This window comes from Aphelocoma coerulescens, chromosome 27, assembly GCF_041296385.1.
Source record: "Aphelocoma coerulescens isolate FSJ_1873_10779 chromosome 27, UR_Acoe_1.0, whole genome shotgun sequence".
In the NCBI taxonomy this organism is placed as follows: Eukaryota; Metazoa; Chordata; class Aves; order Passeriformes; family Corvidae; genus Aphelocoma; species Aphelocoma coerulescens.
In genome coordinates, this window is record NC_091040.1 from 3202033 (window position 1) to 3229833 (window position 27801).

The window sequence follows — 27801 nt, forward strand, 5'->3', positions numbered from 1 at the left end:
GGGCCGCCCCTCACCATCACTTCCGGGGCGGGGCCGCGCGCTGTCGCCAGGAGACGTGCGCGTGACGCCGCCTCGCGCGGACGGTGACGCCGCGGACGGGAGCCGGCTCGGGTCAGGCGGCGGCGGCGGCGGCGGCGGCGGCGGCAGCGGCAGGAGTGTCAGCAGTGTCAGCAGTGTCAGCAGTGTCAGCGGCAGGTAATGGGGGGGAACAGAACGGAACGGGGCTGGATGGGATGGGGACGGGGACGGGGACACCGGGCCGGGGTGGGGTCCAGGTGCAGCCCGGCTGTGACGGGGCGGGAAGGCCTCAGTCCCTGCCCCCCTCCCGGTTGTCACGGCCCTTCTCCGCAGAGGCCGCGGCGGGAGCGGCGCCGCCATGGGGGAGCTGTTCCGCAGCGAGGAGATGACCCTGGCCCAGCTCTTTCTGCAGTCCGAGGCAGCGTACTGCTGTGTCAGCGAGCTGGGCGAGCTGGGCAAGGTCCAGTTCCGCGATGTGAGTGTTCCCTGCGCGCCCCGCGGGACCGGGGCGATCGCGAGCACCGGGAGCCCCGGCCGGCCCCGCTGGGGCTCAGCAGCACCGGCCCCGCTGCCGGGCGGCTCGGCCCCGGGGGGAGGGGTTTGCTGAGTCCCGTGTCTCTCCCTGCAGCTGAACCCCGACGTGAACGTGTTCCACCGTAAATTCGTCAATGAGGTCCGGAGGTGCGAGGAGATGGACCGAAAGCTCCGTACGTTCCCGCTAGGGTTGATGTGGCTCTGACTCTGCAGGTTTTGCTTAAAAATAAAAACAAGCAGTCAAGGCAGGCTGAAGCTGCAGGGCAGCGTTAGGAACCGAGCAGAGGGGTGAGGGCAGGGGCACGGCTCGCTGCCTCCAGGGATTCACCTCCCCCTGGGAATATAACTGGCCAAGTTAGACAATCTTGGAATAGGAGGTGAAGGAATCAGCTGCTGCTGGGGCCAGGTGCAGGTTGGGGTAACTGTTTGACACTGAAGTGTTTGTAATTAACACTTTTATTGCTGTCTCTGCAGGGTTTGTGGAGAAGGAGATTAAAAAGGCAAACATTCCTATCATGGACACCGGTGAAAACCCGGAGGTGCCTTTTCCACGTGACATGATTGACCTGGAGGTAATGATGTGTTAAGACTCAACTAATGTTGGACTCTGGACGGAAACAGGGAAAATTGTCTCTGTTGGTCAATGCCTGCAGAATTTAGTGTCAGGAGGGCATTAGCTCAGTCTCCAGTTGTCCCTGGAAGCAGCTCTGCCAGCACCCAGTGGGCTGGCTGTGTTTGTCCAAATACAGAAGTGAGAGTACTCAATAGGAATTTCAGCATTGAAATGAGCCAAAAACTGATGGAACTACATGATTTATGGTGGTGAGTCATAAAACTCTTATCAATCCAGTCCATAAAAATCTGGCTGAGTGTGAGAAGTCTGCAGTTGCCTGTAGATGTGGCAGATCTGGATCTGTGCCACAGCAGGCTGGAGATGCACCTGTAAATCCATGTGAGTTAGGTAGGGATGTGAAGCATCTCACCTGCTTCTGTGGGTTGATAGACTGAACAGCACTTACTTATGGAATTGCTTAAAGTCCTTTTTTCTTTCTCCTTTTCACATCTTCCAGGCAAACTTTGAGAAAATTGAAAACGAGCTTAAAGAAATCAACACCAACCAGGAGGCTCTGAAGAGAAACTTCCTGGAGCTGACAGAATTAAAATTTATACTGCGTAAAACTCAGCAGTTTTTTGATGAGGTCAGAATACCAGTGGGGTTTAACACTTGGGGAGCTGGCTCTTCTCATAGAAATTACCATTTTTATTCTCAAATATATTTTAGTTGCTGTTTTGGACAGCAGGGTCATTTTATGCTTCGTTTAAGAAAGCCGCACAAATTGTTTTCCATTTTTCATGCAGTACACACCCATGATTTACCTCCTACGATGCTGATTTGGGCTTGTTCTAGTTAAGCAATGGTTTGTCTAAAAATTGTGTAAAATAATTAAGGTGTGAGTAGTTTTGAAAGCACATCAACAGCTCCAAAATTTGGTGCTACAGCAAGCAGTGTCCCAAATGGGTAAGAGTCTCTTCGGTGCACGTGCAGAGGAGTTACGATCGAGCTGAATTCTTTTCAGCCCTTAAAGTGTTGTGTGGAGACTCATCAGGGTCATAATAAAAAGTCCACTGAAGTAATAGATTAATTAATTGATGAATTGAGCCTTTGATCAAACCCTGAAGCTCTCAGAGGTCAGTTGTGGAGCAGAGCTGACATTTAAAGTCTTCGACATTTTGTCAAATACCATCTGGGCCAGGAACTGGCAACTTTCACTAGGCCTGAGAGGAGCTTCTCCGATGTCGTTCATGGCACCGACATAAATCCTGCCTGGGAGAAGACATAACCCTTCCTTGTAAAGCCCAAGTATCTCAAGAGTCTTGGCAGTTCTCTCAAAGAGCTCCCATATGTTTTTCAGGACGTGTTTTTGCCGAGTAGATGTCCTGTTTCCTCTAATCTCAGGATTTGATCAAAGAATTCTTAACGGAAATGGCTCCTGGTATTTACAAGGGCTATTGTCAAGTGGAGCTGGACTCCTGCACACTTCAGGCTGTTTATCTAACCGGTTTTTTTTTTGTTGTTTTGGCACGAGGTGTTGCCTGTTCAGGCACCAAGGTTGGTCCTGTGCCAGTCATAGTCACTGCTGACACAGATACTGCTACTGGTGTGAGGGCTGCTGGGTTGTGGGGTTGATTTCAGTACAAAAAAACCCCTTGTCTTCGAGTGTTGAATGTTCACTTCAAAGTGTCCCTTGGACAAACAGGATTAACCTGATAATCCATTACTTTGCTGTGTTAAAATAGTACTGCCTGTTCTGAGTATCATGTAAACCCAAGTCCTGAGCACTTTCATATCGAGAATGAATCCCAGACTGGTTTGGGTTGGGAAGGACCTTAAAGCTCATCCCCATCCACCCTCCTGCCATGGGCAGGGACACCTTCTACTGGGTCAGGTTGCTCCAAGTCCTGTCCAACTTGGCCTTGTTAATTACTGTCCTCTCCAGTGAGGGCTGCCCACTCCTCTTCTTCAACTGCAGTGGGATCAAACTAAATTTAAAGATTAAAATCAATTTTCTAAACAGTCCATGTCAGGTCACCCACAGCCTTACACAAACCAGCCACAGAAAGCGTAGATGTGTTCTGCTTCTCTTTGATAACTGTTTTCTGTAGTAATAAAACAAAATACACCAAATAACATGTGCTGCTCTATGTAAAAGCAAACGGAACAGCTCACAGGTGATGTTCAGTGAAACGTAAGTGTGGACAGTTTAAACCTGTCTCAGTTCATGCTGTGCTCAGCAAACAGCCGGGGCGAGCCCCGAGCAGCCCAAAACTGCCTCTGCTCATCATCCTGGAGTGGCCAATGCTCCCCTTCTCCATGCTGCCATTGCACAGCACTTTCAACACTTGAAGACTACAATAACTTGTAATTAAGATTATGTTATTCATAGTAATGAGTTGCACAAGAAATGGCTGACTCTCCAATTCCTTCGTGCTTGACGTTTGCTCTCCAGAGTTTGAGCATGGGGGGAGGGAGGGTGGCAAAATGTCCTCTTGTTCTTCCTGTGACCATTCCAGCCCAAGCAGCCATTTCTTGTTCCAACACACCATGTTGATGATTATGCTCCTTTTCTCAGTCTTCTTGTCCTTGCTTATGAAGAGCGATATGAGCTGGAGAGATTTCTCTGAGAGCTTTGCCCAGAGTCTGAGCGTAAAAGAAGACTGGAAAAGTAACGGTTAATGGCATGCAGTCCCTTCTTCCTCCCTCTGACTCTTCTGCCATCTGCTTTTCTCTGTTTGCTTTACATCTGTCACTTCTGTCTGGCTCTGGGTTAATAGTTAGGTGGTGACATGAATCTTTTTTTAGTTCTTGTGAACATTGATTTTTGTCCTGTTTGTGACCTGGAAGGGGCTTGAATTGTATGGTGTTGCACTGGGCAAGAACCATCCCTGGGCAGGACTGGAATCATGAGTGGAGAAAATGAACCTTTTTTGAGATGAAAAGAAAGGTGCTGATCTGGATGCTGATCAGGGGATCAATAAGCAATTTTAAAATGTTTAATAATGAATACTCTGCTTCTTGATTACTGACATGGAAATGCTTGGGGGATTCCAATCCTGAATGACCTCATGTAGTAAAAAATACTCCACAATAACTCTGACATTTCACTCACTGCTGGTGAAAACTCATTTTCAAAGTAAATTTCCCAGAATCCTGTTTTCCTGCACTGGAACTGGATAGCTCCTCCATTTCCACATAGTCTCAATTTTTTATTTCTATTAAATCCCCCAGCAGTGCTCTAGTTATCCTTCCAGCTGCAGAGCTGCTGCTGCTGTGCCTTTTCCTTTCCAGAAAGCATGTGCTCATCAAAGCAGAGTGGTTGAGAAATGAATTTAAGGAACATGGAATTTGTAATGCAAATAATCCTTGCAAAAGAACATTCTCTTTTAGTAAAACTGGTCTAATCCACATTTATTCTAAACTGTTTTGTTTTGTAATTCTAAGCAGGACTTGTCCTGAATAAAGGACACAAATGGGCCAAGCTAGTATTAAATATATATAACAAATTATCTCTCAGGTGGGGCAAATCCAAAGGTGTCACGTGTGCTGTCCTTCCTTTTTCATGAGTCATCTGCTAAAATGTGCTGCACGTCACAAAAAATTACTGCAGACAGTGTCTTGATTACTGGAAATACAATACAAGCCTCTTAAAATTGTAACTTACTGTTCTTCAACATCCTGAAATTCAGATGTCAAACAGTTGCTGGGATGTTTGGTCTGTGTGTTTCGTTTTCAGGTACCAAACTTTCTTATTTTAGTTGTGTTCTCTATGAACTGAATTTTCATTCGGTTTTTGATGTTGCAACAAGTTGCCTTAGAGCTGAAAGGATCAGGGATTCCCTGTGGTGCCTTTCCAAGCTGAATGAAGGGCTTCCTCTCTCATGTAACATCCTAAGCTGCAGCGTGTGTACAAGCAGCTGGGCTGCATTTGGTGTCAGCCTTGCAAAAACTCTCTTGTATATGGCAAACACTTTTATTTGACAAGCAGGTAAAGTGTTGGAGAGATTTTCATTCTGACACAACTATTGCCCAAATACAGAGACTGGGGCTAAGTTACTGCACTTGCCACAGATTTTGCAAGGCTGTGCTCTGTGTGTGTGTGTGTGGATATGAAGTGTCCTTGGGTCAAACTCTGCCTTCCTGTGAGATTTAGCAAGTTCCCTTGATGGCTTTGTGGGAAAGACCTCGTGCATACCACAGAGGGTAGACTTTGGCCCTCTGGTTGTGCTCAGGAACTGTAATTTTTGGCATTTCATTATATAAGCTGCAGAGGTAGAACTAAGTGTGAGGCGGGGTTGAACAAGTGTGAAGATGGTGCACAAGAGGATGTGATCTGAGCATCCTTGACCTGAATTTCTGACACAAGCCATATTACTAAGAATTTTAGCCTACAAATGAGTTGCAAAGAAGGACAGTGTAAAACTGTCCTGTTTTAATGCCTGGCTGGCCAAGAGATGAGCCACGTTGCCAGCCTGCCCTAAGCAGTGTGTGTGCCTGGTGGTGAACCATACGATGAATAAGGATAAATTAATATCTGGGGAAATACATGAGTCAAGTGTGTTTCTCTGGTTTGTGCCATTAAAAATGATTCTTGGGAACATCACTTGTATTTAAAACTTGGAATTCTTTTTTTGAATTCTGCCTTTCTTCAGACTTATATATCTCAGCCCCTTTGTTGCAACAATCCTCAAACCTTTCTTGTATGGAAGCCCTGCTGAGCCATTCCATTTTTCCTCTTGTTTTTCTCCTTCCATGTGTGATTCTTGCTGTCTTTTCTGTCATCTCGTTCCTCTTTTTGCTGTCTTATGTTTGCTCTTCCTTTTCTTTCCTTTCCTTTCTTCCTTTCTTTCTTTGTCTCCCCCAACTATCTCCTGGCTCCTCATTCCCTGCATGCCACTAACTGGTTTCATTAGATATTAATTGATTTGTGAATTCAGGCTGAATTGCATCATCAGCAGATGGCGGATCCAGACCTGTTGGAGGAATCCTCTTCACTGCTGGAGCCGAGCGAGATGGGAAGAGGTGCCCCGCTCCGACTCGGGTAATTGCAGTTTGGGATTCCTGGATTTGGGATTATCAGCCTGTGGAAGCAGCAATGATTTGAGCACAGTTGTGGAACTTTCCACGCCAAGCAGCTGAAAGCTGATCTAAAACCAGCTCTCTGTTCTTTTTCTGCCCATATTAACTTCCCATTTCATTTTTATGCTTCACACGTTTCTCTCTGCACCGAAGAGTTAACCCAGTTTGTTCTGTGTAAGTCTGTCTGGTGCTTTCCTCAGAAATTCTGAGATCTCACAGCTTTGTTGAAAGTTGTAACTACTGTGAGCACATAATGGTCTGAAATAACTGTATAATTCTACATCCTCCTTATCAGCTGCTTCCAGGCTTCCTTGTGTGTGTGCAATTCTTTATCTGGATGTGGGGGTTTGGTCCAGTGACGTCTGAAGCATGAGCCCAGGACATAGTCACTGGCAGCCGTGGCTGCTCTAACCCTTGCAGCCAATGTACCAGGACTGTAGGGAAATGAAGGCTAGAAACTGTGTATCTAAATGCATTTGTTTCTTCTATAAGCAGTGATTTTTTTTTAAAAGATTATTTCATTCTGTTCAAAAGCAGAGCCCGTGCTGTAATGCAGTTGTTTTGTTGTGTGTTCCCTCCATGTATTTAGAGGACCTTGCATTTTGCTTGAAGAACTAACGTTAAAACCAGATTTTTGTAGCTTTCGCTGTGGCGCTGACCCCCGGTTGCTGTCGTGTGCTGGGTGCGAGGCCCTGGGGTGGTTCAGGTGGTTCAGGTGGTTCAGGTGGTTCAGGTGGTTCAGGTGCAGCCCTTCAGGCCGTGCTGTCCCCTTGCAGGTTCGTGGCTGGTGTGATCAACCGTGAGCGCATCCCCACGTTCGAGCGGATGCTGTGGCGCGTGTGCCGCGGGAACGTCTTCCTGCGCCAGGCAGAGATTGAGAACCCGCTGGAGGACCCTGTCACGGTAAAGGGACTCTTGGGTACAGCAGCAGAAGGATCAGTACAGTAGCAGGATCTAAGAGCTGTGGATCTATAGATCGAAGCCTTTGTCCCTCAGGGAGGTCCATCCCAGCACCTGCTGCAACCTCTGAGCTTCATCAATAAATGTTTTCCTGTTTAATTAATACAAAATCAGGAGGCCGGATGGGGAATGTTGTTGGAAGGGGGAAAACTACTCAAAACACAGACTGTGGCAGGGCCTCGGGGTTTCTCTGGCCCAAGCTACAAGTGCAGTTCTGGATAATTAATGATCCTCCTTGGAAGAGGCTCTTGGGACATGGGCATTGTGTAACATCTGAAGTTCATTTCTCTGAATTCAAACCTTTCATTTTTTTCTTAATTCACTATCAATAGTTTAAACATCCACCTTAGAAACTGTTTGCATTAGTACACATATAAACAGTAAATGTTGTGATTTGGCCTGGTTTTACTTCCAGTGTCCTTTTTGCTCAAACCAGTGGGCACTGCCCAAACTTGGGGCACCCTTGCTCTTAGCTAGTAAAGGCTTTGTGTGGGCTGCCCTGGAACACAGACCCAGGAGGTGAAGCTCAGTAACAGCCTCTCTTTCTCATGTGAGGCTGATGCATTCCCTTGTCCCACCAACCACTGGTAGCTGACCTGTGGAATCATCTGTCAGCTAGGAGAGACTTTGTTCTTATTGTGCAGAACTTCCTTAAATTGAGGTTACACCTAATGTAATTATTCTTGAAACATTATGTTAAAATTTCCTAAGTAAGGTAGAACAATAACTTGTCAACAAATGCAGGAAAGGGGCCCTGACTGCCCCCACGGACACAGCTGTGCAAGGAATGTGCCTCTGGCCTCCCTGGGAACCACACTAGTTAAACTCCACTTTGTTTTATCTTCATTCACTCTTTTGGCTTGATTCTGTAGGTGAGCTGACTGCGCTAAATGCTGATAAATACTTCATTGCATCTCCATTATTTTTGGAGATCTTACCAGGTTTTCCCATGTGCTGTATTGCATAGAATCAATAATGGATAATCTGGGGCATTTTGCTTCAGTAAACACAAATACAGTGCAGGTATTCTGTACTGAGGCTGAGAAAATTGCTCTCCTTGTGACTCAAATTTATTCTTGACCTGCTGTGCAAATCTGAGCTCTGATGTGCAGACCCAGAGAAAGGAAAAGTAGAACTCTGGTAATTATCTAATGCTAATTTCTACAATTCTTTCCATTGTTCTAGGGGGATTACGTGCACAAGTCTGTATTTATCATCTTCTTCCAAGGTGACCAGCTGAAGAACAGAGTCAAGAAGATCTGTGAAGGGTATGAAAGTCTTGACAGCTGAGCAGCTCTCAATTATTTGAAACACACTGACATGATTTAATACCGATTATTTCTCAACTCCCTGTTCTGCAGTGGCTGCAGGAGCACATATTTAGACAGCAAACAAAATGTGCCATAAGTAACTGGAACATGTTTTACAGTCACACTCACCACTCTCCAGCCTGTAATGCTCAAAGTACACAACTGCTGTGCTAGGGAATGCAAAAAACCAAGGGAGTGTTGATTTGTGGGGCAGGCCTGATGGGACATCAATGGGATATTCTCACAGGGGAGACAACAGTGACTGCTTCTGTCAGCAGTTGCACTGGCATGACAGCATCCCCCCTCAGCTGGATGGCTGACCAACCTCGTGACAGTGCCTGGAGACACTGGCAGCATAGGGAGCAGAGGATTCTCTCCCACTTCTGTTTTCTTTAGCACTCAGCTTCTGCTTTGGCCTAAAGCAAACTTCTGCATCCCTTTGACGTAGAGGCTGGAGCTCTGCTTGGCAGTCTCTGCTGATCAGAAGCTTCTCTTAAAGCGCCTCTGGCTCACCCCTGACCAGCTGATCTTCTTTCCATCTCTGTCACTGAGGTGCTTCCCTGTCTTCCAGGTTCCGGGCCTCCCTCTACCCATGCCCAGAAACACCCCAAGAGCGGAAGGAAATGGCTTCTGGTGTCAATACCAGAATTGATGATCTTCAGATGGTAAAATAACTGGGCTCAATGACCTTTCTTTAGTTTTTTTTCTTTAATAATATGGTTGAAAAGTATATTTGCATCCTGTTAAAACAGGAGGATTTTTGCCCCTATTAGATGACCATGTTTTCAGCTTCGGGTAGCTTGAGATCAGTAGTGCAAGAGAGATGTTTGGAGACTGCTCAGTTGTTTCTGTGTCAGGGTTTGGGATGGGGTGGTTTGGTCTTCCTGGAAGGCTGAGCAGTTCGTTATATACAAGTAAGTACAGAGAACTCCAGACCAGGGAGCAAAGAGGAACTCACACATGTAGGGATATCCTGTGTGTTCCAGCTCTTGAGAGCATGTTGTGTAATTGCCTATTTCATCTGAAAGTACTTTAAAAACATTTAAACATTTTTCCAAGCTGAGATAACAATGCTAACATTAACTTAGCTCTTTTTTTTTTTCTGCCTGTCTTTATATTTTAATGTTGTGCTGTCCTGAAGAGCTTCTGCTTTACAGCTAATCTCTTGTGCAGCAGCCTGAATGTTGGTAAAAAGTAATTAGCACCCAGATCTTGTGGGTGCCACCTCTGAAATACCTGGTGCTTGCTTCAAGGAAGAAAGGCAGTATGTGATAATGTAGAAAGATTTAAGGGATTTGAGACAAAAATCAAGAAAAAATTAATTAAGGTTCAGAAACTAAAAGGAAAGAGGGTTGAATTTGACCTGCTTATTTGATACAGAAACTGTCTCAAGCTGTGAGTTGTGCAGTGTAGCTCAAAACATAGTTTAAAGTAGACAAGAACTCAAAAGCAGTGTTAACTGCTGTACTCTGCATGTGCCTTGTGTCCTCACTTTCCCTGCAGTCTAAGACTTTCCACTCTGGAAATCTGACTTGGCCTGAGTTTGATATGTTCCAGTTGGAAAACACCCTCAGTAGGAAACACTTTCTCCATTTCCCTTCAGTAAACAAGTCTTTCAGGGTAATTCGTGTGTTTTCTCAAGGCACCAAACCTGTTAGTTGCAGAGCTCCTCTCTGCTCTTTTAACCTGGGTGGAGGTAAAACTGTTCCCTGTGATCTTGGCACAGTTCGTTGTTTGAAGCAACCACTGACCTTGGAGCTGGAGGAGGTTAATAATCAGAAAGTGTCCCTGGAAAAAGCCCTTAAGCCTTTCAGCAGAACTAATTAATATATGGGCTACGGCGTAGACTGCAGGCATGGGGCAGCCTATGCCTGGGGTGGGGGAGCAGGCTGGTCGTTCATCCTCTGTGGGTAAAGCTTGTCTTGTTGGTGCACCTTGAGCTTTGGTCCATGACTTGGTCTCATCTTTCTCCTGCTTCTCTGAAAGGTGCTGAACCAAACTGAGGATCATCGCCAGAGGGTTTTGCAGGCGGCTGCTAAAAACATCCGTGTCTGGTTCATCAAAGTGCGGAAGATGAAGGCGATTTACCACACCCTGAACCTGTGCAACATCGACGTGACACAGAAGTGCTTGATTGCTGAAGTGTGGTGTCCTGTTGCTGACCTCGATTCCATCCAGTTTGCTCTCAGGAGAGGCACTGTGAGTGGCTGCTGTGCCAGTCAGCTGGGGCATCACCACATGGATTCATTGCCTTTTCTGTGTTGTGAGCCTCTGAACACCATCCCCCTGGGCTGTTGGAGTCAGCCCTCACAGAGGATAGTTTATTTAGCGTGCAGGAATGATGACTTAGAGATAAAAGTAGTAACAAATGTGTTGTGTGAAGCTTAAAGCTCAGGTGAATGCTGGAATGGTGAGGATTTTCCCATGTGTTAGTCCTTCGGAACGTTTAGTTACCCTGGCTGTGCTCTGTGGTTCTAGTGTCTGGATGCAGGAGCTCTCCAGGATGTTGGCAAACTCACCCTCTGCTCAGATAGACGAGAGAGTTGGATTTCTTTAAGTCCTTCCACCTGCTTTTTGTTTTCTTGTCTGTCCTACGGAGACAATGTTCACCTTTACTTCTGCTACACAAAGTGGAGGGCAGTGGAATCCTGGCAGCCTTCTTCAGCTGCTCCAGTGTCTCATTGTGCAAGCACACTGCAGACACTCAAGCTTGCAGTTTTCCAAGTGCCAACGGGACAGCTGTGTTGGACTTTGTCCTCCAGTGCTCCGAGGGTGGGTTTGCTGATCTTCCCTTTGTTTTTCTCAAACAGGAGCACAGTGGATCCACTGTCCCATCTATTTTAAACAGGATGCAAACCAATCAGACCCCACCCACGTACAACAAAACCAACAAGTTTACTTCTGGCTTTCAAAACATTGTTGATGCTTACGGCATTGGGACATACCGGGAAATAAATCCAGGTAAATTCAGACTTGGAGAAATCCAAGACTTCTGTCTCAAATTTTTTAGTCATGATGTTTATCTGTATTGCCCGTCCTGTCTGGAAATTTCTAATGGAGAATTCTAGTAGAGACTCAGCAGCTTTCAGTAGCAGAGGGGAAGCTGGGGAATTATATTTGCTGTATTGCCTGAACTGTACCGTGGTGAATCTGGGCTGACTCACACACAGTGCCCTGGGAGTGTTGTGTCTTCCCTTACAGCACCCTATACCATCATCACCTTCCCGTTCCTGTTTGCTGTGATGTTTGGGGATTTTGGCCATGGAATCCTGATGACTCTGATTGCTGTCTGGATGGTGGTGAGGGAAAGCCGGATTCTGTCCCAGAAGAGTGACAATGAGGTGAAGTTGGAGGATCGTGCTAAGCTTTGCATTTCAAACAAGACCTTGGAGCTTTGTTTACTCCCATCCTTTTGCCCTTGAGTTGACAATGCCCATTACTCCTCCTTTGGAATTTTTGGAAGCACATGGACAGGCTGGGAAGCCTGAAGAGCACACACACACTGAGTAGTGTAGTTTCATAATAGTATTGCGTTCCCTTGGTTTTCCATTTGGATATTTATAGGAAATTATTAATTTCAATTTTCTGAATGAAATTATCGAGTGTAGTAGGTCAGTTAGTGTAAACAAATCACCCCAAATTTAGCTGGATCATACTGGGGTTCTGTCACTGCAAAACTCCCAGTTTCTGTATGTAAATATCCTATCCCCAGCATTTTTCCTATCTGCTACTCAAGGTGGGTTTTGCTGGCTCAGGGCTGACAGGAGCTGAACTCTTAACTGGAGTTAAAATACACTGGCAGAGCTGGAGAAGGCTGTCAGGGTCTGTGCTCCTGGTTCCAAACTCATGCTGCCAACTGGGAGTTGCATCAGCCTGTGCAGTGCAGTCTGTCCTCTCCAGCTAATCCCAGGTTCCCTGTGGAGAGCTGCACTGCCCCTTTATCCTCGTTATCTGTGCTGCCATGCTCCCTTGTGCACCCTTAACCCCTGCCAAGGGGGAATAGAGGCTTTGGGCTCTCGGTTGATATGGCCAATGTTTGTCCTACAACAGACTGATTCCCCTGGTTTGGCTTTAGGAGGGACCTTCCCTGTTCTCATGGACTTTCTTTGTTGCTTTTTTGGGTTTTCACACCAGATGTTCAACATGGTGTTCAGTGGTCGATACATCATCCTGCTGATGGGGCTGTTCTCCACGTACACAGGCCTCATCTACAACGACTGCTTCTCCAAGTCCCTCAACATGTTCGGTTCCTCCTGGAGCGTCCGGCCAATGTTCAATAAAGCCAACTGGTCGTGAGTAAACTCTTGGTAACTTTGTAGAGACAGTGAGAAGTGGGTGACTTGTCCTTCCCCATTGTCCTCCCAACTCAGGAAAAGAAAAACTTCTGAACTTTGTCTCAGGTAGATTCAGAGGAGGGGTTTAAATGGGATGAAATGTGCCAAGATTCAAAACAGCCTTTTTTTTTTTTCCCCAGAAAACTTACAAAGATGCAGTTTCTCACCTATTTCCCCATAGACATTTCAAGATTCCTGTCCCCTGCACCTGTCTTCTTTTGACACTGAGTAAAAGGTCAAGAAACAGGGTTTTATTAATTTGGGAAAATCTAGAACCATCCAGGTTTTAGAACCTTAACGTTCTCTCAATTTGAGCTATTCCTTGCTCTCAGAAGGGAAGAGTGTTGTTAGTTTTTACAGAAGGAGGGTGGCATTGCTCTTGTTAATGTTTATATAATCTTATTCCTGAACAGAGATGCTCTGCTGGAGACCACCCCCCTGCTGCAGCTGGATCCTGCTGTCCCGGGGGTGTTTGGTGGGCCTTACCCGTTTGGCATTGACCCGGTAAGAGCTCATCCTTCCCCTGCATCTTTTGGGCAAAATCCTCTGTGTCAGCAGAAAGAGAAGTACCTGTTCTGTTCACAGTTCTGTGAAAGATTCCCCAGCCCAGCCATTCCCTTAGCAAGTCCATCAATGGTGGGAATACTCCTGAATGATAGAATTCCTACTGAGATGCTGGATTTGGGATAGAGACCCTTGTTTTGAGGTGCATTAAAGGCTGCTTTCTCACCCTTTCTAACCTGCAGTGCTTTAATCAAATCTGATTAGACTTGAAAATCACTTTCTGAAGTTACTTTTTTACCCTGGGGAAAGCTGTTAATCTCTTATTTCAGTCACTTTTGGAAGTGTACACTTCCCAGTAATCCTGTCACTTTGTACCTGCCTGCATCAACAGCTCTGCTCTTAACTCTGCTTGTAATATATAACAAACCTTGTGTGGGTTCCACATAAAGAGGAAGTGCAGGAAATCAGAGCTATGTGTAATTGTTCCTTCAGATGGATTATCATATTCTTACAGTTAAGGATACAGCCTCTTTTCTCCTGCACCTTTGAGGTACCATGAAAACACGTTTGATTCCTGCTCAATGGTGGGCTCAGTTACTGTAAGACTGTTCCCAGCTGAAAACTTGTCTGCTCATTTCCCCAAAAGATACCCGTGGGACAAACACATCTTTAAAAACCTGCTTTTTCAGCCTCACACTTCCTGACTGGTTCACACTGCTTAGCTTGAAGGGAGTGTTTTCCTTCTCCTGTTTTCCTTTCCCTGGTGTCTGACTAGGTGTTGTTTTTCACAGATCTGGAATATTGCCAGCAATAAGCTGGCCTTCCTCAATTCCTTTAAGATGAAGATGTCTGTGATTCTTGGCATTTTCCAGATGCTCTTTGGTGTCGCGTTGAGTCTCCTCAACCACATGTGAGTGCTTTGTTTTGGTTTTCTCATGGTGGGGGCAATGGAATGTCTTCGGGTGTCACGTGTGTGTTGGTTTCAGATGCCCGTCAGCCCTCACCTCCTGATGGAAGGTGCAGTGCAGTTGTGTCTGGTTGTGTGTGGAACTGTGCCTGTCAGGCAGTTCCTGTGCTCCAGGCCCAGCAGTTGTTGAGCTGCTGAGCCCCTGCACTTTCCAAAGACTCTTATTAAAAGCTTTTGCCCTAATTCTAACCAAATGTAATATAATTTTTCTTTTTTTTTTTTTTTTTTCCCCTGTAGCTATTTTAAGAAGCCACTGAACATATACCTTGGATTTATTCCAGAAATGATTTTCATGTCCTCCCTCTTTGGATACCTTGTTATTCTCATCTTTTACAAGTGGACAGCATACGATGCTCACACATCCAAGGAAGCACCGAGCCTCTTAATACACTTTATCAACATGTTTCTGTTCTCCTATGAGGACACCAGTAATAAGATGCTTTATAGTGGGCAGGTGCGTGCTCTTGCTAGAACAGAATCAGAGATGCTTCATGATACTGGAGTGTTTCATTAACCTTGTCATAATGGTGAAATCAAGCATGAAACGTTCTTCCACTGTGACAGAGCATTTCTGAAAGTTAATATTGTGTAATGTTGAAGAAGGAAGGAATAATCTCTATACCAGGAATTTTATCTGTCTGACCATAAGTCATCTGTGGCTTCAGAACATGTGGATCCTGATTAACAATGGAAAGCAATTAGGAATATTGTCCCATGTCTACAATGTGATACCTCTCAGCTTAGCACAGACACCAACGCTGTTTCCTCACAGCAGTATCAGACATCTGCCAAATTCTCATTCCCTGCAGAATCTTTTGAATTTTTCCCTAATCTCACCCAGTCTCAGCATTAAATGCTGTGCTCAGTCAGAGGTGGCAGCTGCAGGTGTTAAGTACTTAATTGCTGTTCCCAGAAGAGAGAGAGGTAGTGAAGCATCCACATACTGGGAATTCAGCCATTCTTGCTGGGTTCTGCATGTGTTTGAGCAGGGGCTGCAACGGAATTACCTGAGACTTGTTTCTTTTGCAGAAAGGGCTCCAGTGCTTCCTCGTGGTGGTGGCGTTGCTGTGTGTGCCGTGGATGCTGGTAGCCAAACCCCTGGTCCTTCGCCAGCAGTATTTAAGGAGAAAACACTTGGTGGGTGACTCCCTTTTATATTTTACACATGAAAACTGTTTTTGGTTGAAAAGCTGTGTTCTCCATCCTGAGCTTGGATTCATGGGTTCACACTGCATTGAAACCTGTAAAGTGTTTTTGCATATTCCTGGGCATACCAGGTGGGTGTTACTGGAGACAGAGTGTTGCCTGCCTGCTTCCCAGATCTGGATCCAGCATCAAACCTGCTTTTAAAAACCCCTTATGTTGGTAATGATCAGAACAGTGTCTCTGGCTCAGGCTTTGGCAGCTGGTTTAGGAACAGTCTCACTGGCTGCTGGATGCACTTCTGTGGCTGGGCTAGGCTGGCAGTGGGAAACAGAGGTGGAATTGGCTGGCAGACTTCTCAGCTATCTTTGTTAAAGCAGCTTGGATGGTAAAAAATAACAGTTAAAAGGAAAAAGAGACTCACAGACTCTTGTAGAGGTTGCCTGCTCTGGGGTGCTCTGTAGGTTCCCAGCTGCACTGTAAAGTACCCGTGTGTGAGATGCGGAGACGCGCGAGTTCTCCCTGCACGTGTGGCAGCGCTGTGAGGATGTGCAGCGAGTCAAAGATCAGTTCAGTTACAGACACTCCCTCTCCCTTCTCTGACCATCTTTCATCTTCCCATGTCCCCTCCATTCGTCTCCCCTTCTCTTTCTGTTTTCTTCCTCCTCCCTTTCTCTTCTTCCGTCCACCCCCAGGAGGGGCAGCCCGAGGAGGCCCAGGGCAGCACGAACGCGCAGGCGCTCGAGGCAGCAGCGGCTGCAACAGTGAGTGCACTTCAAACTCGCCTGATGCATTGCAGATGGGAGTTGGCTTTGTGTCTGGTTATCGAGGGAGCATGGAATGTATCTGAATTTCATAAGGGAATGGCAAGTGCACCTTTAGGGTGAAAAACACTTTCTCTTGGAAAGAGCAAAGTTCAGCCAAATTGATACATTCTGGATGAACACCCAGGCTGGAGGATGGTAGTTGTGTGTGCACAGAGACACTTCCTTGCAGGAGTGCTGCTGAATCCAACCTGCAGAGCAGCACAGGATTTCCTGCTACCACATCCCCCCATGTTAAATTCCCTTTTTTTCTTTGGCTTGTGTATTTGTTTAAGATAGATTAGGATTCTTCTCAGTGCAGCATTTCTGTTTGCATTACGTGTTCCCAAACACAGAGTGATGTGATGGCCTCCAGCAACTCCATGTCAGTAATCATGTGGATTTGTGACACATCTGTCCTGTATATACTTCAGCCTGAAATGATTATAAAATGGCTGTGCACAAAAAGCTTCTCAGTGGTGGTTGTTTTGACCTACGTGTTTCTAAGCCTACAGATGGCCCTTTGCTGCCAGAGCTTTCTGGTGAGGATTGTGGCAGCCCCCAGAACTTAGTCCCTTCCCCAGTGCTGCCTATTTCAGCTCAGTGTTAGTTCTGAATCTGCCTGGCTGACTGGGAGGTGTGAATCTCACCGACAGTGTGAAGCACATCCTGCTCTCCAGGTTCCACAGGTGCTGGGAGGGACATGTCGGCTGGTTCTCTCATGACATTTTAGTCTCCTCACGGAAATGAAAATGGATCTTTTGTGCATGATCCATCCAGCGTGTGAAATGCATCTCCATCAGGAAGCTGCGAGGGGAGGTGTTGTGTGAAGTGTGCTTAGAAGGATCAAGTAAACAATTGGAGCTGTTGGAGCTGTGTTTAGGATGGTTTACAGGGAATGGATCTGAGTCAAGTGCGAGGAAAAGCTGCTCAAGTGCAAGTTCACACAGACTAGAAATACATAAATAGAATATTGACAGGAGTCATCAGTGACTTGTGGTGTTTCAGAGATACTGAGAGTCCTAATAAAAGCGTTGTCTTCGTTGTAAATATGGGGGGTTTTAAAATTTTATTTCTATTTTCAGAGCATAAACACCTACCTAATTTGTTTTTAGAAACCTGACAAAATCTCTAATTCATACCTGACATTTTGGGCAAATTTACAGTTCAGCCTGAAATAAAAGCAGGCTTCTAAGGACAAAGGAGGTAGAAGAACTCAGAGCAGCTGTTCTGCTGGTCTGTGCAAGCACCAGGTCACGGGACCTTCAGCCTCTTTTCATCTGCATGGGCATCCCTGGACTTCTGCAGTCTGGATGTGGCAAGTCAGCCTAGTCACATCCTGTGTCTCAGGTGACCCAAGACAGTGCTGAAGCTGGACACAGGGTTTATTTATATTTATGGTGTTGTCCTTTGCCTCTCTAGGGCTCAGACTCAGGGGTCAGGTGGGGAACTGCTCCCGGTTTCAGCATTTCAGCTCAGTCTGTGTGTTGTTCTTTTGCCTTTGGAATCCTGGAGGTGCAGCTGAGGGTCAGATGCTGAAGGTCAGCACAAATGTCTCTAAAAGGACCTGCTTGCACAACGTAGAGTTCCCAAGCAGGGGAAGATCTGGTTTTCTGTGCGGTGTCGGTGTGCCTGAGGCTGGTGGGAGCAAGCGTGTGTGTGTCTGTGTTCTGCTCCATGACCTGATCCAGTACCCAGCAGTGGTGTCAGTGCTTGTCCAGCCGTGCTGGGCAAGACGTGGGGCTGTTGAATGTCAGAGCCAGCAAATGTCCTCTGAGAGGTGTGCCTTTATTGTCCTCATGATTGCAGTTACACTGTAGAAATGTACCAAGGATTCACTCAGACAGACTTTTTTTTTTCCCCAGCCCCAGCAGGAATCAGCACCTTTCCCATCCAAGCTGGGAAATAGAATTGTACCTGCCTTAATCTGGGCCTTAATATTTAATATTTTGTTTTCCTCTGTGAGCTGCTGCTGCACATGGAGTCATGAGAAACCTGCACTTTTGCACTAAAACCCAAACAACACTTTGCTCTTTCTTTTCTGCATGTGTCAGGGCACGCACAACTTTGGTGGGATCCGGGTGGGCAATGGCCCAACGGAGGAGGATGCTGAGATCATTCAACATGACCAGTTATCTACCCATTCTGAGGAGGGGGAAGAGGTAAGCACCTGAGCATCCTCGCTCTCAGGGCACTGCACTCGGCAGCAGGATGAGCTCACTGGGACTGTAGTTACTCATTTCCAGGCTGTTTAAACAGCAACATTCCCAGTGAAGTGTTTTCCTAGCAGTTTTCTCACTGACTGTCTCTTGGTCACTCCCAGGAATCCAGAAAAATCAGCATTTGTATATCCTGGGAGATGTGGCTCTATTTATCCCCAAAGAGCCACCATCTCAGGGGTGCACAGCACTCCCAGGTGCCACATGTTACCTGCTTCTCCCATGCCAGTGGAAATTCAGGGGCTGTGTTTCTGCAGCACTGAAATTTTGTTTATATATTCATTTTGACTGAATGGGGGTAATATTAATTGCTTTCCTTTCCTCTGGGAGAGGAGAAAAACAGTCAGTCTCACGTAGCTGGGGAGTTTTCTGATGCTCTGAACGACTGCAGCAGATCCTGCCTCTGTAGTGCATGGGATGTGTTACTGCTTTCCGTGGCGTGCGTAGGAGGGAATTGCTGAATGTGTTCATGATTAATGTGATCAAAACACTGCACTAAATGTAAATTTATGTTTTCAAGCCTACAGAGGACGAGGTGGTAAGAGCACAGCAGCTTTGCATTCATGTGTACCTAGGCCATTTCCCATCGGTGTACAGCGTGCTGAATGGAACTTGTTATGTCACAGCATTTTGTTTTCCAAAAGATCTTGCTGTTTTCGTGTTAAAGGCCATTTTTAATTCATACATACATACATATATCAACAGACTTTTAATTACCATCTATACAGCTTGTCTGTCTGATCCCCTGTCTGCAGATTGTTCCCAGTTACCTGGGAAACTGTTCAGCTGGAGGTCTGAAATTGAAAAGTTTTCACTTTTGAGCCTCCAAAGAAATCTCAGGTTTTTTATGTTGTGGATTTCTTAATTCTGTGCTGCAGCAAACTGTGTAAAGAGATTTCTTCCCACAAACTACCTGCCATGTTAAGGATGATGCTGGTTGACCCAGAGCAAACGCAGCATGGCCAGTCCATGTAGTTTCATGTAGTTCAAGAACTGAACTGGCCAGAGGCTTTGTGTAAAAGAGAAGCTCCGTTCTTAGAAACTGCTCGTCCATAAGCACTTGTAAAATGGGGGGTTTAATACTGATGCAGGATTGAGTATAGGTTTCAGCACTATCAGGTAACCAATTTTACTACAAAAAAAATACAAATGGCATGAAATCAGAACAGCTTGACCAGGGCAGTGCTACTGAAAATTGTGCTGAGAGTGGTTTGCTCAGAGCTCTGCTGTGCACAGGCCTGTGCGGAACTGGGGGAAGGGAGTGGGCACGGGGGTCCTCTTCTGGTGTACCTGATGTCTCACTGAACCTGGGGAAAATGTGGAAATCCACAGGGACTATGCCACAGCAATCCAAGTGCTCCCACTCCTGGCACAGTGGTCGCTCTCTCTGGCAGTTGCACTCAGCTTTGAAAGGTCTTTGTTTCAACAATTCCCACATTCCCAGTCCTGCCGGTCAGCTCGTGTGTCCAGAGCTGGAACTGTTGGCTAGGGCAGCCTTTAGTAAAGAACTTCACAGCTCATGTTCTGTGGAGAAAGGATTAGGCTTTTGACAGCTAATTTAACTGAATTGTTTGAAATATTTATTGCCTTGGATATACTAGGGAAGAATTAAGAATATAAATAGCTTTGTGTGCATGCCTAGAGCATTAGTCACTGGATGTATTTAAAACATCGTGTTCACTTAAATCTGAGCAGTTTCTGAAGCATGGATTAAATCCAAAATGCAGGGAATGCTTTCCCAAGCTACAGAATAAGAAACTGCCTTACATGGCAGACTTCCTTGTAAGTTCTTCTTTTATTATTGCAGAAAATTACCAAGACACAGAGACTTTGCCAGTGAATGGTGCACAGAAGTGACTTTTTCAGGATTGCTTAATGCATTATTTTTGCTTTCAAAAAGGGCAGGTTCATGTCTTGCAAAATGCTCCTGTAGCAAAGGCACACACAGCTTGGAGCACTGCCTCCTTCCCATAGCAGCACCTCCAGGTTACCGGGCAATGCACACCACCACCACCTTCTGCTGAACAGTCTTTTCCTGGCTAAGCCCATGGATGAATTTGGAATATCTGACTTTCACACGCCAGAATGAGTAAACAGTATTCACATCACAGCATTTGTCATTCTGCAAAACCTGTCAAGACAAGATTCAGTTTTCATTTGTGAAGCTGGCGCGCTAAACCAGGAGAAGACAGTGTCAGTGTGCAGCGTCACACACAGTGTCCCTGGTGATAGCAGCAGTTCCCCTGCCCATGCCCCTGCCTGGCCGCCCCACGCCACGCTCCCAGCTCCCCTCATCCTCTGTTCCCTTTGCAGTTCGACTTTGGGGACACCGTGGTGTACCAGGCCATCCACACCATCGAGTACTGCTTGGGCTGCATCTCCAACACCGCGTCCTATCTGAGGCTCTGGGCCCTCAGCTTGGCCCATGCACGTGAGTGTCCTTCAGGGAGCTGAGCTCTGGGTCCTGTGCCTGCTCAGCCCGGGCAGGTGGGAGGCAGGAACACAAGAGGCCTCTCGGGGCCCAGCTGGTGCAGGACAGTGCTGTGTGTGCATTACCTGGGAGCAGTGAGCTCCACGCACCAGGGTCTGCTCCCACAGCTCTGCTGAATGGGAGGAATGGAGTTAAAATCACAGAATAAAGCAAAGAGCTGCTGAGCAAGGACTCTGCCCTGCCTATGTGACAGCTGGAGGCAATGTCCTGACACACTTGGCTGTGAAAGCTCTTGTTCCTCTTCAGTTTCCATCTCCTTGTAGCAGGAGTTTGCTTGACTTTAGTTTTTGCTTTATAAGTAAACAACTCCCTGTTCTGCTGACATGAGTCTTCTCCCCTTTCTCTTGGCAGAGCTCTCGGAGGTGCTCTGGACCATGGTGATCCACATTGGCCTCAGCGTGAGGAGCCTGGGGGGAGGCTTGGGCCTCTTCTTCATCTTTGCTGCTTTTGCCACCCTGACAGTGGCCATTCTGCTGGTCATGGAGGGGCTCTCGGCCTTCCTCCACGCTCTGCGTTTGCACTGGTGAGTTACTGGAACATCCAGAAACTTGGAGAGCTCTTCATAACAAGAAAATTGATGTCGTTTAGACTGTGCAGAAATGCCATCTTCTAGAAGGCAGAAAGTCTTTAAAAGGGTCAGAGATATCAATCCTGTTTGTAGCAAAACACCTCTCCCTGATTGTTGCTTTAAGTTGTGGAGCTCTGCTTAGAAATAAGCACTAAAGGACTAAAGCTTTGGGACCAGGGACTGGGGAGGCTGTGCTGGCTGGAGCAGTGTGCTTTGTGGCTTTCAGCAGGACTTTGTCGTTCCATCTCTTGGTCTTTTCCCTGGTTCCTGTGTTTGTTGTCCCTTGTGTGCAGTAGCCACTGACTGCAGGTTCCTTCTCATGCTCTTGTTCATCGCTGTAAAACCTTACCTTGGACAGGAGTGGCTTTGCCTTCTGCCTTTGAGGTACTTTGGGATGGCAGCAAGTTTTTGCTGGTCTTAGTTTTGGAAGCTGCTTTTGCAGTCCCTTTCCTGTGATCATGAAGCTCCTGTGTATGCAGCCAGCAAAGCAGAAGGAGTTACTCTGCTCCCAAGTATGGAAAGTATTCAAGAGCTTTCTCTAATCCATGTTTAAGAGTGTTCATTGTTCCACTTCAGGTTCCCTGGTTAGTGCACTGGTGGGATCAGAGGAGCAACTGGCAGTGGGATTTTCTCAGCCTGAAGTGTAGGAGAGTCTGTGCCTCTGTGGGGTTCAGGCTGCTGCCACCTCCTCAGGCTGCTGATTTCCTGGGCGGGGGGTTTCGTTGGAGCAAAGGGAAGTCCCTGAAGATCACAATAAATATTCTGTCTTGCTTAAATGGGAAGAAAAGGTTGGGAGCACTCTCTGAAAGTAGTTCTGTAAGTGCAAAAGGAAGCCAGTGCCTCTAAAAAAAAACCCAAAATAAAATCAGCCTTTTTGTACTTTTCCCCTGCTTGTGGGGAAGGAAACCTTTGGCCTTTTACCCTCTGCCTTGGCAGCTGGTGAGGTGCAGGCTGGAGCGTCCTGGTCCACCTGTGTCTCTGCAGCTGAGGGAGCCAAGCTGATCCCGGCATCCTGGGGCGAAGCCATCTTGTGCCGAGGGAGCCGGGGGGGCACTCCTGGAAATGGCTGCTGGACGGTGCCTCTGTTTTTCCTGGCATCCAGCCTGAACCCTGCATAGCAGTTGGTTGGAGCTCTCACTCAAGAGCTCCTTGCTGGCTGGCCAGGGCTCCCTCATCCTCTCCCTGCTGTCGCCGTGCTGGGCCACTGCAGCAGTGACATCAGGAGCCCTGCAGACCCTGCTGGGCACTGAGAGCAGTCCAAGAGGAGCAGAGGGCAGCGGTGCTGTAACTCCAGATGTGGCGGGTTTGCTCTGCAATTCCTTGAGGATTAGAGGATTTCCAGAGTCTGGCCTCTCCGGGCTGTGGAGCTGCATGGCCATTTCTAAGCAGCAGCAGGGGAACAGCTCTGAGCAGCTCTCTAGGCAGGCTCCATGGAGCAGAAAGCACATTTTTGGGGGGGTACCTGTCTTGTGTTAATAATCACAAACTGCACCTCCAGATATGGCTCAGACACCTGGAGCAGGTGTGAGCTGGAGGTTCACATTGCTAGGCTTTCCCTAAAGGGCCATTAAGAAACCATCTGTGTATGGTCAGTGAAATGGCAAACAGGCAAACCCAGGGGCAGCAGCAGTGAGTGCACGGATCACTCCGGCCGTGCAGACCAGTGCAGGGCAGTTGTGGAACTGGAGTGCTTAACAAAATCCTGTTTTCCCTAAACACGTGTTTCAAACTTGCAAGCCTTCCATGCACATGCTCTGAGAAAAAATCTGTTCAGGCTCAGAGCCCATAAAGCAAGTTTGAGGTTCTATTTCAGACTGCAAGTGATCTGCTGAAATGATTTTGGGGTTGCTGCATGTTGCTTATCACAGGGAGGCACCTGCAGTGGTTCCAAAGAGCACACTGTTCACATTCCTTTTTGCTCCTGAACCAAAAACAGGGTGTTCCAATGGCAGGTGTTCCCTTTTTAGGAAGAGGAAGGGAGAGTGGAGGTCAAATCCAGCTGTCCTGGGAGGAGCAGATGGGATTCTCTGGCTATGGGAGAAGAGTCACCTATCAGGAATTTGAGGAGTGGGTGGTTCAACCTTCCTGGAAAGGAGGAGGAATTGAGCATGTGTTTTACTGGTCAGGGAATTCACAGGTTGTTCCATATGCTGTGCCTGGCAGTCCCAAATGAGGGAGGTTTATTTTGTGCTTTTTCAGTGTGCATTCTTTGAGCAGGTTGGGCTTTTCAGGCCATTCTGGGGTGGAGGCAGCACTCTGGATTGCTGCCAGGATTGCAGGGTGTGAATCAGGGCTCCACTGCACCTCGGTACATGTCTGAGCTGTGGTGCTGTCAGCTTCTTTTGCTGTAACTCTTCTGAAATATTTAACCTTTCCCTATATTGCTTTTCAGTGATGCAGTTTGACATGAATGTTCAGATTAAAGCAGCTTCCCCCTTTTTAAGATAGTCACCTCTTCTAGTGTGAGCCGAAACAGACTGTGCCCAAAAGAAAAAGTTTGTAACTGGATTCAGAGTGCTGCATCCCGAGAGGTGTGGGTGTGTTGGAGCTGCATCCCACTCCCAGTCCAGAGAGTGGGAATGGTGGAGTCCAGGTGCTCACTCACCTGCAGGATCTGATTTTCCTTTGTAAAGGTCACAAGGCAGCACTCGCCTGCAGTGTGGCCACAGGAGCTACTGCTCCAAGGGGCAGCCACAGTCTCCTGTCCATCATGGCAGGATGGAATATCCCGTGGTGACAGATATGGTACCTCTGTCCTTTTTGGGGAGGAGTAACTGCAGCAGTCTCTGTACAGACACCCCAGTGGGTTCTGTCTGTAGGTGTGCCTGGTTTACCCCTGACCCCAGGCTCTGTCTTTAGGAACACAAACATAGAGTGGGAGTTTGCAGTTGTACAGAGTGGCAGTCGGGGTTCCCATTGCCTCCTGCTCACGGGACTGGAGCTGCCTGGTTTTCCAGTGTTGGTACCCTGACTCTGTGGGGTTGGAAAACCCACAAAGCTACACTCTGACAAACACTGACAGTAACTGTTAATGCAAAAAGCTGCAGAGTGGGTTTCCTGGAGCACTGCTGCTGCCAGAGGACTCCTGGGCTGTTTGCTGACAGTGCCACTGTCTATAAATTCTGTGCAGAACTTGGTCACTGATGGGAGACATGGAGGGTTTAGCAGTAAACTGGGACACGTGACAGGCAGTGAAACTGGCAACAGCAGTGCCTCTTGCTGGGTTCTGGGTGTTCCTGGAGACATCTGCAGAAAACCTCACTGACTGTTTACACCATGATTATTTGGTTAACTACACTGTTCTCGATAGTTCTCTAACCTTAGAGCAGCCTCTCTTCCACTGTCAGGCCTCCAGTTGTGGCCAGTTGTAAAGGAATGTCCAAAGGGAGCATTTGGATCCTGGGGCCAGCTGGAATTGTGAATCATCAGGGTTAACATGTCAGTCACAGTGAGCTTGGGTGACTCAGATAGCCAACCCTCTGCCTCTCATTTCCCTTTGCTTACAGAACAGTTACTTAGTCACAGGATACTTACAGAGATTATCAGGGTTCCTGAAAAACTGGAGCACGTTGGCAAGGAGCCCTTCCTCCCACACGGAAAATCCTGCTCATCCTGGGGATCCCTTGGCCTGTGAGGCAGCAGCAGATACAAGCTAAAGCTGGTTTTCCTGAGCGTTTCCCTCCTGGGCTCTGTGGGGAAATCACTTTTTGCTAGCTGAATCCAGCAGCTCTGGAGTTTACCATGATTCCCCACTTGGAGAAAAATAATTCAAGTTTGTCTTTTTTTGCTGAAAAAACCCTTCTCCTGAACTGTGTTAAATGCTCCCCAGTTTGCTGTCACTTGCTGCCTGCAGAGACTTTGTTTTCCAGCAGATTGTGCAGGGGAAAGTGTCTGTGAAGCCTGGGCTTGTTTTTGCTGCGAGTCAGGGGATTAGTTTTCTCTGTCCCTATTTGGCTGTCGCTGACTATTGGGCAGTTCTCTAGAATAATTCCTTTCTTTACTCGAGTTCATTAGGGGCAGCAGCAAATGGGGCTGAGCTAACGCTCGGCTGGAGCTGGCGGGCACGTCCCAGTGCAAATGTGCTGCAGGGAATAAACAGAAGTGGCTGGTGGGGGAGTCTAAACTCAGTGTCACGTGGCTGAGGCTTGTGGTAATGAAAAAGGGAACTTTAGCAGCTGGTGTAAAAAATGCTGTGTCTGCTCCCTGTGCTTCCCAGGACACGGCGGTCAGGGCCAGTCTTCTGCTCCTGTTGCCCTTTATTGTCCCTGAGGGCGGGATCAAAGTCTCTGGGCAGCTCTTTGCTCCACACAGAAGCATCACACATGGATGGGGGGGTTATGCCAGAAGATACATTATGTTACAGTACCTCTTTTTCTCTTTAAAGCTTGCTTTCTTATAGTCAATAATCCTACTTTTAATGGAGTTCTTGCAAATTGTTCCTATTGAGAGCCACCTTTTTAATGAGTAATCACTCTTCTATCTCTTGCAGGATTGAGTTCCAGAACAAGTTCTACACTGGCACTGGGTTCAAGTTTCTCCCTTTCTCCTTTGACATCATCCGTGAGGGGAGGTTTGATGACTGAGGCCTCCCCACACCAGCAGTGTTAAATGTTTTGTGTGTGTGTGTGTGTGTGTGAGACCCTCCCCAACACCAAGGGTGTGACTGACCCCTCCCTGTGTGTCCGAGTCACGTGTGTAGTGACAATAACTTATTGCAGCACCCTTGAGCGTTACCATGGCATCCCCAAGCCAAAAGCTTTGACGTTCTGGGGTAACGACACTGGATCACAGAAAGTTTTTGTTCCTTAAGTTTACTCCCAAAGGTACCAAGTGCATGAGGTGTCTGGTGTGCAGTCGTGTGCTCCCTGTATTGTGCATTCCTTGGCAGCTGATCAGGGCAGAAAAGAAATGCAGCTGTGCTGAGGGGACATGGAGAAAAGGCCCAACGACCTCAGCTCGGGAATAGTGAGGGCTGTTCCCCCACTTACTGCTGGAGGCAGTGGTGGGGAGTCCTCATGTGCTGGGACTCAGCTGCCTGACTGTGGCCTGGGGGGGCAGGATGGGGAGGGATGAGCCTTGGTGCAGACTGTCACTGGTCACTGCAGGTATTGCCACTGGCAGTGGAACTTCTGGGGTTTCTGGTTTAAAACCGAAGCCTTCAAGGCACATCAGATAGTGCCTGTGTGGGCTTGGCATCAGTGGAGGCAGCTTTTGCACAGGTGGATGTACCAGTGACTCACGTTGTTCTGTACACTCAGGAGCCCTTTCGGAGAGAGCAGTGGCCCAATCATATTCAAATAGCTCTATGGCAGGGGGATCTCTGTGCTGTGTCCCTGCATTAGCTGTTGCTTTCTTTCCTGTCCGAGCTGTCAATATTTCCTTGCACTCCTCAACTCGATGTAGCTGTAGCAGTGGTGTGGTGTGTGTTAGTGCTGTGTGTGACTGTCGTGTTTAATTCTCGCAGTGGAGCTGAGTATTTGTGTATGAACAGATTAGAACAGTAATGAGACTCATTAACCTGGAAGCAAGGAGGAAATGCCTCGAGGTGCCAGGCTGCTTAAAATTAGGTGAGAAGGTTACATGTACCTTGCACACTGCAATGTGCATGGGGCACAGGGACCCTTGTGCTGCACCTGGGCAGGCCCTGGGCACTCACTGTGTCACAGGTGGATGTGGTGGGTATTCACAGAGGTGTTTGCAGACTGAAGAGTGAAATCAAAGCATGGCTGCAGGTGGAGCTTTGCCATGAGTCCTGCTATGTTCTGCTGCCTGGGTGAAACATGTTGCTGACAGTCACTGTATAAATTAAATGAACTCCTCCACAACAAGCACTGTGGCCTGTTTTCTGCTTCCCCAGTGCTCGCTGAGGGGGCTCAGGGCAGCCACTCATACCTGACCTATACTGAACACAGCCCCCAGAGCTGCTGGGAGCAGCTGGGACCTTGAGCATTTCTGCTCAGGATCGTGTCACCTCCATGGCCAGAACCACGGGGTGGGCAGGGCTGGTTTGTACAGCAAGACCGGCGTGACCCTGCCTGGGCTGCGATGTGTCTGTGCTTATCGAGCCCCAGCGACATCCTGAGCGAAGGCCGGGTCGGAGCCATTTGTCCCAGGGCTTCCTGCTCCCCCTGACAGACCCCGTAAGTCGGTGGCACGAGGAGTTGTGTAGGACGAAAAGTTCTGGAGTGCTAAACCCGGGTGCTGTGGGTACCCGTGGATGGGGAGTGGGGCAGCATGCTCTGCCTGCCCGGGGCTGTCCCCTGCTCCTGCTTTCCCCAGCCGCAGGGACCCCGCTCCCCGCGGAGGGCCGTGTTT

General features: G+C 47.5%; 1 protein-coding gene across 2 annotated transcripts; it reads left to right on the forward strand.

Annotated features, from left to right (window-relative positions):
- The first annotated feature begins 32 nt into the window (after positions 1 to 32).
- On the forward strand, positions 33 to 27314 carry ATP6V0A1 (ATPase H+ transporting V0 subunit a1). Of its 2 annotated transcripts, none has more exons than XM_068996525.1 (21): positions 33 to 195; positions 352 to 493; positions 647 to 725; positions 1027 to 1124; positions 1623 to 1751; positions 6046 to 6149; positions 6964 to 7090; positions 8333 to 8415; positions 9029 to 9122; positions 10444 to 10656; positions 11268 to 11418; positions 11659 to 11798; positions 12592 to 12749; positions 13205 to 13295; positions 14087 to 14205; positions 14500 to 14716; positions 15292 to 15399; positions 18263 to 18370; positions 20741 to 20858; positions 21270 to 21441; positions 25976 to 27314. In XM_068996525.1, the coding sequence occupies exons 2-21, from the start codon at positions 377 to 379 to the stop codon at positions 26067 to 26069; spliced, it is 2520 nt and encodes an 839-aa protein (XP_068852626.1). In that variant the 5' UTR covers positions 33 to 195; positions 352 to 376; the 3' UTR covers positions 26070 to 27314. The 2 variants fall into 2 exon arrangements, with proteins under 2 accessions (XP_068852626.1, XP_068852627.1); XM_068996526.1 differs by having other exon boundaries at positions 6067 to 6149.
- The last annotated feature ends 487 nt before the right edge of the window (positions 27315 to 27801 follow it).

Excerpts from the sequence above, each read along its gene's own strand:
- ATP6V0A1 (XM_068996525.1), top strand. The coding sequence starts at position 377 with ATGGGGGAGCTGTTCCGCAGCGAGGAGATGACCCTGGCCCAGCTCTTT. Across the intron at positions 1,752-6,045 it reads CTCAGCAGTTTTTTGATGAG|GCTGAATTGCATCATCAGCA; the intron begins GTCAGAATACCA and ends TTGTGAATTCAG. Across the intron at positions 21,442-25,975 it reads CACGCTCTGCGTTTGCACTG|GATTGAGTTCCAGAACAAGT; the intron begins GTGAGTTACTGG and ends TATCTCTTGCAG.